Genomic DNA, 17,227 nt, shown 5'->3' on the forward strand with positions numbered 1-17,227 from the left:
ATGTTTGTGTGAACCGTACGTATTTTATTTTGCAATCACGATTATGTGAATCGTACATGTATTTATTCATTTGTATCGTGTAATTCTGTTAATCACATTTTTGTTTCATGTCCATATTGTGGATGTCAGAATCACACATTTATTATACAAATGTGTATCTGTAACAAGTTCAGTATAGTAGTAGTGTATTATATGTAGTGGGTGGGTGTGCGAATTATCGTATGTGTTGTACTGAACATTTTTGTTGTTTTATTCCATAAGCTTTCATACCCTCACAATGTTTTGCGTTATCATTCGGTTCTTGCATACATTCGGTTTCAATCCTGTTACATATAGTTCAACGTGTGAATAATAACAGTCTATATTCATTCTTCCTACTTTCATGTTTTCACTTTTAGACTCATATGATTAACATTATCTATTCCAGCTTCAGAAATGTACAATAAAAATAAACAATGTTTCCAAAGTATTCTTTGTCGGCGTACATTTCCAAAAGAAGCACGCAAAGATGATACAACAATTTAAAACATTCTGAGGATGTTGACATTGTGTAACAGGCATAGTGTTGCCTCCATGTGCTCTCTGCTTGATGAATCTGGTTTTTTCCAGGTTGCCGAGACAGCGACATGTTTCTGGTCGTTATTCTCATTATAAATATTTTGAGACTTAAGTGTCATTTCGTATTATTACAAACATAATATTTTCGAACTTTTTGTTCAACAAGATTGGAAAGGGGTTTATTGTTAATACCAGGTGACTATTGGACCTCTGATGTCATGGACAAAAAGACTGCGAGATTTATGTAGTCTTATTTATCGACCGAAAATAACGTACTACGGTTGCTGACAACTTGATTTTCAGTCGACCAGTAAAGTAGCAGTATTTCATTCAGTGCCTTGCACTTGCATATTAAGCAGGCGCGTCAAGGACATATCTAGTGTTTGCGTGGGAAAATGGTCTTCAAGGTTGATTCTTGCATAGATCGCACGAGAACAGAGATAAGTGTCCTCCCATTGTGAGATGATATAGAGTACCTATATGATTTGTAGGTAAATTACAAGCAAGGATACGAATCTATGTGTTGCCCATGACGAGAATTAAAGTTTTATCGTCGGATCTACATAGAATAGCTAAGTCATAATAAGTCGAATTCACGGCGTTTTCGTTTACACATTGTACTCTATGTTAAGGTGTTGATTAAAGCAAAAGCACTTAAAAAGAAAACGAATCGACGTTGACATTTATGTACAACCCACCCACCCCCAACATTTGTGACCCCATAGTCGAGAGCATATTGACAAACAACTTCGAGTAACTAATATAACATTCGCTTGGATTCATAAGGAGTTCAGTGTCAGCTCAATCCAATTTTCTGTATGTAGGCTATATACTGACAGATCCAATTTATTGTTTTTTGTTTTCGGAAAAGAAATACGAAGATATGCCTGATAAGACGGACAATTCGGAATTAGACATTATAAACGGAGGTGAGTCTATTAACAAAGCCAAAAGTGACGAGGAGTTTACGGAGAATAGTGATAGAGGAACGTGGAGAAAACATGTCGAGTTCATTTTGTCCCTCGTCGGATACACGGTAGGAATTGGAAGTGTCTGGAGATTTCCGACAACGTGCCTGAGGAATGGCGGAGGGGCTTTCTTGATTCCATATTTGTTTTTCCTCGTCTTGTGTGGTGGACCACTATACTATATGGAGATATGTCTGGGGCAATTTACCGGCAAAAGTGCAGTGAGTGCCTTCGAACTCTGCAAGATATTTCGAGGTAGGTTCCACAGCTAATAATATGTATGTATGCTTGATGTTTATACAAGTTGAATCATCCCCTCTTTCCGTGTGTCTTTAGCAATATGGAAAACAAAAGTGATCCTAGTTTCTAATAAAATAAAATGGTAAAATAATAAAATGATATTGCATTAACATAGAAATTCTAATGTATCGATTTAAAATACGATCTTTGATAGATTTTAAGCTTGTTATCCAAATCAACCCGAAATCTCTCACCCAGTTAGAATAAATGTATTGAATGAGACATAAAGAATGTAAGAAACTTGAACATCTATATTTAAAACTCAGACATTCACAATTTACTGGGGTACTTCCCTTTATCAGACAAGATATTGTCCCCTTTGTTATCCCCCTCTTAGCCAAAAAATTCCCAAAGTCATAATATACATGCTAAGTAATTAATCATTTCTCTTGTCAGAATCCACTGCTCTGAGCTTTATGAATCTGTTGTACCTCAGTTAGAACATCCTTGTAGGTGTTTAACAAACACAGATAGAACACCCCATAGGTGTTTAACAAACACAGATAGAACGACCCTGTAGGTATTTAACAAAACTGTTTTAACTCGGGGTTTTGCAATTAAAAAAGCTTCATGAGCGACTTAAATGACAATAAAGTGGTATAGAAAGTGAGAGATTGAGCACGCGCAGTACTGCTTTCAATGATTTAATTATTATCACACTAGGGCTTTTAGATTTTGATAGCTGGGATGGATACATAATTTCTAAAACCCGTCATTTGGCTACTTTTACATTGATCGTCACACGTGATCGCGTGCGCAATGGGCAGTGAACAATGAAACAATCGTCACTCCAACAGCAAACCAACCTGGTCACATTTACAGGGTTGCATCTCGGACGCGCGATCGTGCAAATCCCCCCTCCTATTTAAGATTTTATGGAATTATGTGCATTTTTGTGTGAAGAATGCGTTATTTATTTATTTTTTGCTGTAAAATTATCGGTTGTCACTCTTGGCGAATGTGTTGTATAGTTGTAAATCTGTTGCGTATGTGTGTGTCATGTGCTCAATTCTGACTGGTTAATAAGAAAGGCCAAAACAGCACGTTTGATACAGAGGCTGTCTTGGCGGGACAACGTTTTTAATGGCAAAATCAGTTAGAACTCGGACACGTTTTCATTATTTTAGCAGTACCACTTCTAATAACAGGGTGTAGAAGTTTCTGTCAGTAGGCACAATGACAGCGAACAAACACTTCCTCAGGCTAATCCCGTATCGGACGATGATAGTGATGATGAGCTTAAAGATGAAGGCGATGAAACTAAGGGTCCATCTAACGCCAAGAAACAGAGTACTCTTTCAATTCAGACTGGAAACATAATCGACCATGGCTGGAAATGAATGAAATGGTGTGTAAAAACTGGCAACAAAATTCTTTCACACTTGGAAATGCTAATTTCAGGACATCAACCCTTGACAGACATGTTCAATTACCAGTTCTCAAACAGGCGATTCAGGATTTGAAACTAAGTGAAAATCTTAAAACTACATGCATGAGAGATATGAGCAAGAAATCTAATTAAATTATTCATGCTATGTCAGTTGCCTATTACTTGCCTAAGGAGAATATTGCTTCTCTAAAATATGGCTCACTATTGGATTTGGTTGACTTTCTGAGTGTTGGTGTTGGCAACATGAGAGTAGGTGGAAACGCAACATATTCGTCAAGGGCTTCTGTAGAGCAATATCAGGTAAGTTCTTTTAGTTTATTTACATTTTTTCTACTGAAAATCAAATGGAAAAATGGTGTATACTAACAAGCTACCAAAACATCATCATTTCTGTTCAGTGCATATCTCGAGGGATCCCTATGTTACTAAAAATAGCACCTAGCATCGTGATAGGCCAATGAAATTGCATTCTGTAGATCGTGTCATAACTTCCTGTAAACGTTTAATGGAGAACGTTTTTCATCTTTAATCAATCTGGATTATTGGTACTTGTTTCTTTTGTCATGAAATTCTTTCCTGTCTAGACATGTCAAATTTCAGTATCATTGTAACGGTTTGTTGTGTGTTTGAAATGATGATACAGTCGCTGTTGTTTAAATAATTTTATGAGCATGTAAGGAATTGCTGTCAGCATCGTGATACAGTACAGTAGTCAGACAAATCCCACCGCTTGAAACTTATATACTGCTTTAATAAATAAGTTATTATTATTATTTGCTCTGATAATCATCGCAGCAAACGACATTGACCCTGATCTGCTTATTTCACAACTGCGCATATGTAGGGACCCATCAATGATGTATATAATACCAACGTTTTTTTTTTTTTTTTTTTTTTAAATCGTGTACAGACAAACATAATCACTTCCTTCATTACTATAATTGAATGACTTTAATTAACAGAGAGAGAGAGAGAGAGAGAGAGAGAGACTTAGTGCCTTATTATTTTAGCATTTAAACACCTTGATGTGATTTTTTAAACGACCGAATTATCACGAGGCAACATCCTTAGACATTCCATATTCTTAGGTTAAGGTTCTTGCCCAATTTGCATCTAATTTTGGTCATTTTAATTTGGTTTTTTAAAAATATATTTGTTTTACATTTCTCAAATACTTTAATACTACTACTACTCATAATAATGATAATGATAATAAAACGTTTAAACTTTGATTGATCATCGAACTTTATTTTTTCAAGGATTACATAGCAACAGTGATATAATCTAAGCTAATGCACAAAGTATGATGTAGTCCATTCATTGGCATCTTAACTGATGAGAGTAAAGACATTTCAAATACCAAGAAGCTGGTCATTAATGCCAGAATAATTGAACCAACCATGTTTGTTTCTAAAACTCATTTTCTTGGTAATGTGTCAATGGGAGGCCAATCGCACACTACTGAAGTTATTTTCAAAGGGTTTGTCCAGTGCATGGAAAAGAAGATTTCTCTTGAAAAAGTTGTTGGGTATGGCAGTAATGGGGCATCAGTGATGACAGGTCGCAAAAGTGGTGTAGCAACACGGTTCAAGGAGAAAAACCATCACTTGATCAGCATTCATTGTATGGTTCATATATTGAATTTGTTTACCTCTCATGCGTCGAAAAACATTCCGTACCTCAAGGAAACCTTTTAAGGTACAGTTAAAGACCTATGCTATTTTTTTAAATAATCTGCCAACAGAACAGCTGAACTGAAGGAAATCCAGAACGTTCTGGACAGTCCTCAACTTAAAGTGTTCAGGGTCTGAATGCTGTTGTTCCACACTCTCTGAGACAACCTGGAGAGAGTTGTTGACTTTCCAGTCTGCTTGTTGAGCTCAGCATGGAGTGAGAGATTGTTAGTGAGGGTAGAACCGACGTGCATGAAATGGCTGACTACCTCAAGTTCGTAGTTGTTGATGATGATGCTTGGGGGTCCGCATCCTGAGCCGTCACGTTTGTTTTCTTTAAGCTGATGGTTAACCCAAACTCATCGCATTCTTTAGCAAAGCGGTTCATCAGGTGCTCTAGCTCATCTTCTGTGTGATTTGCTAGAGCAGCATCGTCTGCGAAGAGCATGTCCCTGATGGTTGCTTCTTGCACTTTGCTCTTTGCCTTCAGTCGTGCCAGGTTGAACAGTCTGGCGTCTGATCGCATGTGCAGGTAGATCTCTTCTGAGGAAGTCCCAAAGGCATGCTTGAGCAGGACAGCGAAGAATATGCCGAAGAGCGTGGTGGTAAGGACGCGGCCTTGTTTCACTCTGCTGCGGATGTCAAAGGGGTCGGACTTTGAGCCATCATATTGCACTGTGCCTTTCATGTCATCGTGAAAGGACTGGATCATGCTTAGCAGCTTTGGAGGGCATCAAATCTTTGCCAGGATTGTGAAGAGTCCGTCTCTGTTGACCAGGATCGAACGTCTTTGTAAGGTCTGTAAAGGCCAGGACGATGGGTCTGTGTTGTTCTCTGCATTTCTCCTGCAGTTTCCTGACGGAGAAGATCCTGTCGATTGTGGACCACTCGGCGAGGAATCCGCGTTGCGACTCTGCTGGATACACTGAAAAGAGATATGCCCCTGTAGTTGTTTCAGTCACTTTTTCTCCTTTGTTCTTGTACAGGGTTACGATGCTGACGTCTCTCATGTCCTGAGGCACTGCACCCTCATCCCAGCACTGGCAGAGGATGTCATGCAGGCGTGTGAGCAGCACGATGCAGCCGCACTTGATGACCTCTGCATTGATGCCATTGTTCCCTGGGGCTTTACCTAATGACAGTTTCTCTTAGGCCTTCGTTAGTTCTGCCAGTAGGTTTCTCCTTCAGTTCAGTTATGAGAGGGTGGTTTTCAATGGCGTTGAGGGTATCGTTGGTCACTTGGTTCTCTCTGGAGTACAGTTCATAGTAGTACTTCACCCAACGCTCCATCTGTTTGACCTTGTCGTGGATGGTATCGCCTGCATCGTAGTTCAGTGGTGTTGTCATTTTCTTCGTGTGACCCTCTGTTTTCTTTATGCCATCGTACATGCGTCGGATGTTTCCGATATCTGCTGCTGACTGGATGCTCTTACAGCTGAAGCCAGTATGCATTGGTGACTGCCGTGCTAACTCTGCACTTTGCTTCTGGTAGACGTCTATGTATGTAGTGTCATCTGGCAGGGGTGATCGCTTGTATTCCAGGCGAGCACTGCAACGCTCTTCTATGGCTGTCATGAGTGTGCCGGAGTTAGCCTCAAACCAGTCGTTGTTCTTTGACTACATCTTACCAAAGATCTGTGTGGCTGTGCTGTACACAGTCTCTCTGATGTGATCCCATCTCTCTTTGGCATCACCGTTAGGAGGTTCTGAATCAAACGTCTTGGAGAGGGCATAAGTGAATTCCTCAGTCTCGTCTGGATATGACGTTTTGCTCACGCCAATGTGTGGTTTAACCTCTTGCACAGAGCGGTGTATCTTTTCTGGCTGAAGTTTCATTTTGCAGTACACCAGCGAATGGTCAGTGTCGCACTCAGCGCTGTGGAAGGTACGGGTAAGAAGCATACCCTTCATGGCAGACCGTCTCGTAATGCTCAAGTACAGCTGGTGCCAGTGTTTGGAAAGGGGATGCCTCCAAGACATTTTATGCTATAGCTTTGTCTGAAAGAATGAATTAGTGATCCTGAGGTCGTGGTACAAGCACATCTCTAGGAGTCGCTGATCGTTTACATTCATCTTCACAATGCCGAACTTGCCAAGACAGGAAGGCCAAAAGTCATGGTCGGCACGCACTCTAGCATTGAAGTCGCCCAGTAAAATCAAGTTCTCTTCCTTAGCAATTTTGTCGATGAGCTAGTTTAACTCGTCGTAGAACTCATTCTTGGAATCTGAGGTTGCGCTTAGTGTTCGAGCGTAAACGCTAATCAGGTTGACAGGCCCCGTTGTGCTGTGAAGGCAGAGGGATAGCAGTCTTCCGTTTTCTTGTTGGTAGGGTTATATCAACCCCCAGCAGAGAGTTCCTGACGGCGAATCCAACACCAAAATCTCTTCCATCGTCGGCGTTCTTTACTTGCCAGAGGAACGAGTAGTTCTTTTCTCTGAGAGACCCAGAATCTGATAGCCGTGTCTCCTGTAGTGCGGCAATGTCGACATAGAGTCTTGCGTGGTAGTCATTGATGCAAGAAGTCTTTAGAACATCGTTGAATGCCTAGAGATCATCTCAGAACTCAGTCAGCATGGTCTGGACATTTCAGGTACCTAGTTTGAGGATTGGAAGTTTCATTGTTTGTTTTTTGTTTGTTTGTTTGTTTGTTATTTCTTGGTACAGTAGTTGCAGTCTGCTTATCGCGTATCTTAAGCTCTACGCACCCAGCACAGCAAACGAACTGTGGCTGGACGGCACCTTATTGGCTGGGGACTTCCCAGCTTGAGGCGGGAGGTAGCTGTCCAGTGAGACCTATTGGTCTCTCCCACCGTCGGAAGCAGCCCCTGGCGTCTGATTCTACGCCAATCAAGAGGTGACTTATAACCGGTAAGCCGCTTGATTCTCGTGTCGTGTCGACGCTGTGAAGCGAAGCTTGAGTGACCTCTCCAGGGCGCAAGCCTGGGCAGGGTGATATGGAGAATCAGCTGTTTCCCATGCAACTCATTCCCCCTCTCCACGCAGCTGATGGATCCAAGGGAAAGGACAAGCCGATACGTCATGGCACCAGCGACGTCGCAGGATTTGCCGAGATGACATTGAAAGCAATGCCAAGTCACTTTAGTTACTCCGTCTCCGGATGTTTTGTTAAGGTTTACTCCCTTAGCCTTTCCCATGAGAGGGTATAGTCATAAGGCAGCGAATGTTTTAAGTCGGAGTTAACTTCCTCTAGATGGGCGACCACCCAAGGTTAACGAGCCCATCTGCCCGAAGCGTCTGGTTTTGAGGCACTAGAAACTCGCCTGTCATCCCTTCTCCAGTCAATTTAAACAGGTTCTACCGGGTTTAGTTAAGCCATTCGTAAAGGTCTCGAGCTGGATTTGGTTGTCATAGGCTCTATTAGACACTAGCCATTGGGGGATTTCCAAGCGAAGTGGGTGCTTATCTCGCACATCCGCTCCCGGCGATAATACCCCTTGGAACTCAAGTTAAATATGCTTTTACAGAAATCTGACTTGGATGTAGTATCTGTGTCACCGGAACTTGACATTTTGAATTATACCTTACAGAAAGCAGACACGGGAATATCCTATCACCATACCTGTATGTCTGAAAAATTGAAATTATCTAAGGATGGAGACAAAACTAAAATCACTTACAATGATGTCGAACTCAAGTTACACAGGAGCACATTGAAAACATTTTCAGATGATGTGTCTAACCTTCGCCACGAGTTTGTTACAAATTTGCAGGTGGAGATAGCTCCGAGTTTTTTGCAAGCAAAGAGCAGCACACAGGTGGCAACGTTTTTTGAGGTTCTTGGTCTACGTAGCCTCACATTCCCATCTTTTAAAGAACATGACATGTATGGTTATGACCAGATACAAATTCTCTTGGTCAGGAGAAGAAATAAAACAAAGCTGTCAGTATCCCTTGGTGTGACCCAAAACATGTTTTAACAGAATGGTTTCTTGCTTAGACTATTATTAAAGAATAAATATACCTTAGAGACAAAATGTGCGGACTCTGGCAGATTGTACATCGACATCATGCAGACACATTTCCAAATCTTCTTCAGTTAGCATCATTGGCCATGGATATGCCATACCAAACCGCTGACTGTGAGATAGGATTAAGCTATCAAACTCGAAACAAAACTGCAGGAAGACGTCGTCTAAAAGAAAGGGTTCTCAACGGATTCATGACTTCAATTGTACGACCTACCCTGAGAGGCTTCTACTTTAACAAGACATTGGTAGTGTGGAAGATGAGGAAGGACAGAAGGCTAATTAGGAATAGTGATCATATTTGCAGAATAATGCAGTCACAGTTACAGTCTGTCTGGATGCAGATGTATATCTGTTCCAGTTAAAAGTTAACTGTTATATAAACTGTATATATACTTTCCCTAATTCCTTTTGAGCTTTGGACTTTTCCATAAAAATTATTTTGTGTCATCAATGAAAGGAAAATATGTGCTCTTCTGATCTTTCTTAGTATGGATTTGTAACCAATCAGAACTGAGCATGTGACACGCAGGAAGTTCATGACATTCTTTTAAGATTGGCTAGAGGAATGACACTATTTGTAGTCTATGGTTTGATTCTTTATTGATACTAGTACGTTTAGGTGGGACAAAGGTGAACTCAGTCGTTTACTCAAACGATTTTCTTTAAGAAGTCAAAAATATATAGCTTTTTAGTGTGCTTAAGTATGGGTCCCAAACAATGTTTAATGTAGTGTTTATTACGAAGTGAAAAATCCATAGCTTACTAGTATGTTTGTATGTGTTTACATTACTGATTTCTTACCTGTGCGCACTGCATATGTAAACATTTGGGAAATCTAAATCTGCTGACATTAAGGCTTATATTATTGATTGGGACTATACAACATATGTTGAATTTTCTTTTCTGCACAGATAAATACTACTGCAAATATGATTATTGGTCACCATTATATTACGTATTCCAATGATAACATTTTTTGTAGATGTAGATTATTTTCTGTGTTTATTCACTGTGAAAGAGTTTGTGTGAAAATATCATATTAAATAACTAGAGCGGTATATTATATAAATGAACAAAATTCACAGATCGAAGCATACAGTATTTTGAAAGAATTTATGAGTATATCCAATTTTCGGACCATATTACCAATAGAGTGCTTCTAACGTTACAAAAAATATTAAATCGCTGTTTCGTTTAAATGCGTCATACAGGTTTGTAAAAGAGGCCCAAAAGCGTGTTGGCTTTCAAAGACGTTACCATAGCTTCTAAGTAATTGAATTGACATAGGAATTATCTTGGAAGAGCAACGACTTAGACTTGGCCAACCTTATGAGGAAATAATTGAAAAGTCATTATATGATATTATGACTGAAAAATAAATAAAGTCCCTGACGTTGAATATGCCATCCATTGCAGATTATTACTTCATTTGTAATAACAAAATATATGAATAAATGATACAAGACTCTATTAAATGGTGAAATTGCTCTTCGATGTGAAAATAAAGAATTAATGTAGGCAATAGTTAAGGATGGTAAAATAATTATAGGTAATTTTAGATTTAACACCAGTAATATAATACTCTTGAGATTCTTGCATGTGAAATGAGGAGATATTTCATCCTAAAAATATAATCCGTGTATATATATATATATATATATATATATATATATATATATATATATATATATATATATATATATATATATATATATATATATATATATATAATGGGATTAGGACGCAATCAGTGTGAAAATTACATTCCTTTAGTAAGAAGAACTATATGGCCAAACTTGTCGTTATGAATACTCTCAATCTTATGTACCTCCGTTACCTGGTGCTCAACAATGCCTTAAATGTGATATCCGAGTAAAGTCTCGTAATCAACAGATATGTTTGCGAGTATTATTGTTCACGCGGGCAAATATTCGCTTTACCTATGTTCGTCGAAACACCCGACGATATGATTTTTGAAACACTCGGCTACATCGATCAAAAAGATACATATGTTTGAGGCAATTTGTGTAATGGGGGGGGGGTACGAATACCATTTAGTTATTATGACTCGCACACGTATCACAGCGACTTCCTCCAGAGGAACCACAGTCGGTTGTAACGACAACATTAAAAGTACAATAACTGAAATAACAGCGCGTGAGTGTGATATGCAAATACCATACGGCAGAAGAAAAGCTGCCAAGCTGTTGTTATTACCTCTTACAGTAGCACCTCGACGGATCATTAGGTAAATTTGGTGAAACTGCAGCATGATTAAATATCAAAATTCCTACATGGACCAAACGAGCGGAAATTGTATGAATTATTAAGGACAAACAAAGTTGCCGACCTATCGCAGCTGAGTCAGTCGAATATGTTTGAGAACGAGCCCATGTTCCTGAGTTTCACTGACAAAAAAACACAAAAAAACGTCATGGTGATTTTGAAAATTAGCTTGCAATAATTCCCAACGCGTACGCACCAGGCAAAGACGCTAGAAACATCTTTCATTAAAAATGATTCCTGGAGTCATGTCGCTCTTACAAGGCTCTGTTACCTCAGGAGTTAAATCAGATATTGTTCGTGGTTCACATTCGACTATGCCGTTTAATCGTAACTGATTGGAGAAATACGGGTTTCAAATCAGAATCCCGTGGACTCAATGTGGTCCTCTCATCATATTAAACCGTAAAGACACCACAACTATCAATGCTGAAATGGAAAACGGCACTGAACACATTCTTGAGACGTCGGGCAAATAAGCCAACGCAGGTTTAATGTGGACTTTTGACAGATGTGTTGCGACTGAATTGCATACACCCCCATAAATACTATTCGAGGATGAGTTCCATACAAACACCAAGGTATATTCAACCGCTGTCTGTAATAAAGGCGAAAAACGCTGTCAGCTGCTGCCTGTAATAAACGTGAAAAATGTTGACAGCTGCTTGCTTTGCATGGGCTCTAGCGACCGCTTTACATCCCGCGGACGAAAACATAATCAGCCGCCGAAATACCAGCAATATCTGAATGCACTCAAATTTGGTGGAATAAAATTTCCGGCGCGGGTCACTAAGACCATGCTCAGAAAGTTTGAAGAACATAACCAAAGTATCGCTGATAAGGTGTTCGCTTGGAACAACTGTTTGTGTGCTCTTGCATTATCCCCATATATACAAAGGAAAAAGTCGCATGGCCGGGCTGAGATTCATTTGTTATTGACAATTGTTATGAATTGTCAGAGTAGCAATCTCATTACACATGAATCAAGAGACTTTCATGGTCGCTTAACCGACACAGCAAGTATACGTTTATCCTGATTCCATGCAAACGTTTCCTGCATTTAGTTTTCAGGCAACAGTTGTTTCAGGAACATATCTTTTGCTTGAGAACATGACTGTTACTCTTTTGGAATCAGATGAAAACCGCAGACTATAATTATAGTAGAAACCGATAAAAATGCTTTGAAATTCGCCGAGGTGCAACATAAAAGAAAAAGATTTAATTTACGCGAGCTTTGAGTGTTTAAACATTTCCGTGAGAATCTTTGTTTCCAGTGACGTTCAGTGAAAGGCAACATAATTTGCTGAAAAGTTCCATGCGGATTTTGTTATGTTTGAGTCAGATGTGATGCATTTATCCATCTACCATTATGTCGTGGTCAGCAGTCAATAGAGGTATTTCTTAAATCGCCCGATTGTACTGAGAATTGGATCCAAGAACGGCTTTTCCTGACCGCAGATATGATTTTGAGTAATGATAACAGTAATTGATTTTTCAAGGCATGACATTGCTGGATTTGTGATTGCGTTTTCAACCTCGTTTTAAACTCTTGAACAATGCCGTGTTCAGAAAGGCAACGGAGATCATCTGCAAACGTATGTGTGTCGATCTTGTAGGTCATATTAAATAAAACGCAATTCGAAGGCTCACGGTAGGTCCAACTTTTTATTGACGAAAGTTATTTGATGGCTTACTCGTTGCTGTCAATAGTAAGAAAGCAATGCTGGAGTTGTCAAAGCCAATCTGTTTTGGTGTGTTTGTGTTGAAATTGTCAAATCTGATCGTGTGCGAGTTTTATCATAACAAGATGAATTTGTTTTACAAGGATCAAGTACGATGCTCTACGCAGACGACGATTCAGTTATTATGCATATCACCACTAACAATGTCTATTAGGATATGACATCAGAGATAATTGCAAACAAATTTGCAAAAGTGATTATCCGAAAGATCATTCACCGTTTCCACCAACAAACAAGTTATTGGCAACTTCAAGAGCGAATTTGCTTGCTAGCCAATCGAAGAATACGTGGGTCTGCGTCCTAAAATGTACTCTATCTTGGTGGAACTTTCAGTCCCGTCGGTGGGTCATGCAGAATCCGGTAAGAAGATTTGAAAAGTTGAAAGGGGAGTTCCCCAGGTTGTTATTTCAAAAGGTGTCCGAACAAATGTTCTGCAATTCTGCGCCAGACATTTTCACGAATACATCAACGATTTAAATCATTTTAACCTGTGATATCATTAGAGTAAGTTACGAAAGCGGAATTCCTGCAAGTGTAGCTTCCCATTGTTTTTGCTTTTACTAAATGTTGAACCGGGTGATCTGAATGATCTGGTATTGATTACCAATGCATGTTGTTTACGTGATAAACCTATTTGCGGGACATATTACAGAAATGACCTTTGTAATGTTGTCCAGGGACTGTTTAAAAGCGCACCAAAGGTGCTTGCGATCTTGTCTTCGAACGATTCACCGATAGTCAAATAAGTTGCAATGCCAGTCGCTGAGAGCATCACAAAGTTGAAACAGACAATTCGAGGTCGTCTACTACAATTTGTGATTCGACATCCAAAGTTGATTACACTTTCATCAAAAGCGATAATACCCGAGATACATAGTAACATTTGCAGTGAAGCCGCCCGAAAACGTTTAGCTGATTTAGTGCTTGCAAATGGAGTAATGGGAAGCAGCCTACGTTTATGAATTAAAACTGGACCTAGTGATGAAACCTGCACTGGAAAGCCGTCTCACAAAAAGGTATTAGACGAAACCGATAATGTATAAATAATGGCAAAATTTGAGGATGTATCAGATTCCGTATTAGATTTTGACGAGACTTTAACGTTAGATCAAATCAAAAACGATTTTCACTATCATTCCTACCTGATTAAAGATGCAACCCTTAAAGACTGAACAGAGTTAGAAGTACCTGAATCGTCATAGTAATTTCTCCCGTGTGAAGCTTTATTGGAAATTGATGGAAAACTTGTGTAAAACATCGCCCTTAAAGGCAATTACCATCGCGTTGACAAGGTTGGATTTGCTAAAATAGCTTATGATGTTGTTTAGCAGTGTACAATATTTCATTGATATAAACGGAACCTAAGTATGTTTGAGGAATATTGACATTGCTACAAATATTGTATCGGATTTGCCTGATACGGTGATGATTACCTGAGATTATGTTATCGAAATTAACATTAATGACGTATTTAATTATCACTATAATTGTTGCAGAAACACGTTTGTTATTGTTCAATAATTCTGGAGACCCGTCACCGCTATAGTGCATTCATAGTATTTCAAGATATTTGACAATTTTGGAGTGTCTGAAGATTTTTCTGCAGCTGAAGGGTCATGTGGAATCCACCGGTCTGTGGATTTCTCCCAAAAGACTTCGATTTATTGCTTTCGTTGTGACATTTGGTGATTGCTAAGCAGTCTGCAGTAGATATACACTTTCTTGCGTGTGTTACTGCTCCGCCTGTTCTGAACAATTACATAAGCATTGCTGTGATTCTCTCTGTTGTTGGAAGGTTTAGGTGGTCGAATGAGGATTATTGACGTACCAGTGGAAAACTAGTAAGGTTTTGTCAAACAAGTGATTGAACTTGTTACGTTTTCAAATAAAATTGTAATGTCTTATCACGAATCTTAAGTTGATCTTATCCGAAGACAGGCGGCGAAAATAAGGAGCGCAATACAAAACGATTGCGGGCTTACGTTAAGGCTTTTTCAATCACAGATTATTGTAACTTACTCATTATGGTTGACCCAAACACAACTTAATCAGCTTAATGTTGCCAAAGAAAGTAACACCTCAGTAATATTAACCTTTCCAAGTACGAGGCGACCCAAATGTAAAATACCGGTGGAATATTTCCATTCTCTGCGGTCGTTCCAGCGTAGTTATCTGCTACGGCTCCTATGGTTGCAATAATGGCTGCGTTTGAGGCAATAGAAACTTCATGGCTTTGAAAAAGGCGATTGGCCATATAGCATCTCGTAAACGAATAAGTAAAAAGCAAATTGCCTTCCATTAGCAGAACTTACTGACGTGTTGCTGGATCGACTGACCAGTGATTCAAGCAATAATAGTGATTACTCGTTGATGCAATTCTGAGTGAAAACCGTGCTAACCAACCCTCGTGTACAATGAGATATAATCTTGCTAAGAGTCAAATAGCTTGGAATCATTGCATCAGCACGTTAAATCGCTCATTCACATAATGAATTGGCAGGCAGGAAAACACCGAGGGAATGTATCTACAACGACGAGTTCAAGGAACAATCCAACTGGTTACATTCCCCTTGATTATGCTAAATCAACATTGACTCAACACAGAAAAGATCTCGACTGACATTCAACAATGACGCACTTGTCCGTGCAACAATTCTTGAGCGAAAAACAAAATGATCGTTTAAGACACTAAGCATAGGTACAATTAAAAGGCTTCGATATGAACGTCGTAGTAGGTCCCCACAGTGCACACTTGCAGGAGACTTAAATATTCATCAGGCAGATCTATTCTATCATCGTATGTCATTGTATCAGTAAAAAATATCTCGGGGTGGAATTGTCTAGAGACCTCTCTTGGAAAAGGCACATAGACAAGATAGTGAAAAAAGGGAACAGTAACCTTAGTTTCCTGCGCCTCTACCTTCAAATCAACAATGAAGAAGTAAAAAGTGCGGCATATTTCACTCTGGTTCGACCAAGCCTTGAGTATTGCTCGACTGTGTGGACCCCACATAGGAAAGATCTAACAAATAAGATAGAGATGGTTCAGAGGAGAGCGGCTAGGTTTACCACAAATAAATATCGTAACACTAGCAGTGTCAGTGCAATGCTCAACCATCTCCAGTGGGAATCACTCGAATCCAGGCGAACCAAGGCCCAGCTAACCATGATGTACAAGACTGCGAACAACCTAGTGGACATACTAGCGGACAAATACCTAACCCTGGCATATAGCCAAACTAGGGCAAACCACAGGAAAAAGTTCCAATTAAAGTCAGCATCGACAAATTGTTTCAAGTTCAGCTTCTTCCCATGTACAATAGGGACTTGGAACAAATTACCATCAATAATTGCAGAAGCTCCTGACTTGGTATCTCACAAGCAGGAGCTTTCCAAAACAACATTCTAATGAACTAGTCAGCTACAAGTAAGCCCTAGTGATTCTCAGGGCTATGCCGGTTGAGGTTCCATATCTCATTGCCGCTACGGTAGCCGGATTGGTCTGAGTATGAAGGGACGAAAACGTACACTGACACACTTTTACTTATATCATTACTCTTCTGACTGTCCTATCACTTCCATCTTTACTTTATCTTTGACCACGTACCACCCGTTGCTTAAGAGTCAAGTGTGACTGCATCAACGTATTTATAGATAGATAGATAGATAGAAAAGAAGGCAATTGGTTAGAAGTACACGCGTGTGTTTCACCTAGACAAGAACAGCATGTCGAACAGTTATACCTCACCCTCAATGTTATCGACACGATAATATAATCGAAGCGGAACAACAGCTACGATATGAAATAACCAAGAGAACTGCGCTGCTATTGGAATATACATGTATATATAACGTTGTAGATGTTATTTGTGGACTGGCCACGGAAACCACCGTTTGGCCTCGGTGTGGTGGTATTCGCAATAGTAACCAGCGTAGCCGTTGTTACCAGAAACTAATTTTGTACCGTTTTACGTTCACAAATATTTGTTTAATCGTAAAACATCAGTACAGTAAGCATTGTTTGAGACCCATACTTAAGCACACCAGTAAATTATGCATTTTGACTTCGTAAACAATCATTATAGAAAACAACTACAGATCACCTTTGTCCCAAATTATTAACCAATAAGTACCACACCAAATATATGAGGCTCGCTGAGGATGTGGTTGGATGATTTGTTTCGGCGTGATTATTTTTTAGTGTTTATTGCCCCAAAGGGCATGCACTCACGTGTGACTAACTGGGTAAAAGTAGTAATATTATGGAGTTAGAAATAACATCTATTAAAACCTAAGATCTCTGTTGTGTTTCTTCTATATTTA

At 39.5% G+C, this 17,227-nt stretch overlaps 1 protein-coding gene across 1 annotated transcript in view; it reads left to right on the forward strand.

Moving 5' to 3' along the window:
* The first annotated feature begins 1,288 nt into the window (after positions 1–1,288).
* LOC149802654 (sodium- and chloride-dependent betaine transporter-like) overlaps positions 1,289–17,227 on the forward strand; it is a 40,135-nt gene continuing 24,196 nt past the window's right edge. Inside the window, exon 1 of the mRNA XM_089953807.1 lies at positions 1,289–1,781. Coding sequence (XP_089809933.1) covers positions 1,442–1,781 — 340 coding nt within the window. The 5' untranslated portion in view covers positions 1,289–1,441. The remainder of the gene's footprint in view (positions 1,782–17,227) is intronic.

The sequence above is a fragment of the Sinohyriopsis cumingii genome, chromosome 3 (assembly GCF_028554795.1).
Source record: "Sinohyriopsis cumingii isolate HCF-2022 chromosome 3, ASM2855479v2, whole genome shotgun sequence".
NCBI lineage: Eukaryota > Metazoa > Mollusca > Bivalvia > Unionida > Unionidae > Sinohyriopsis > Sinohyriopsis cumingii.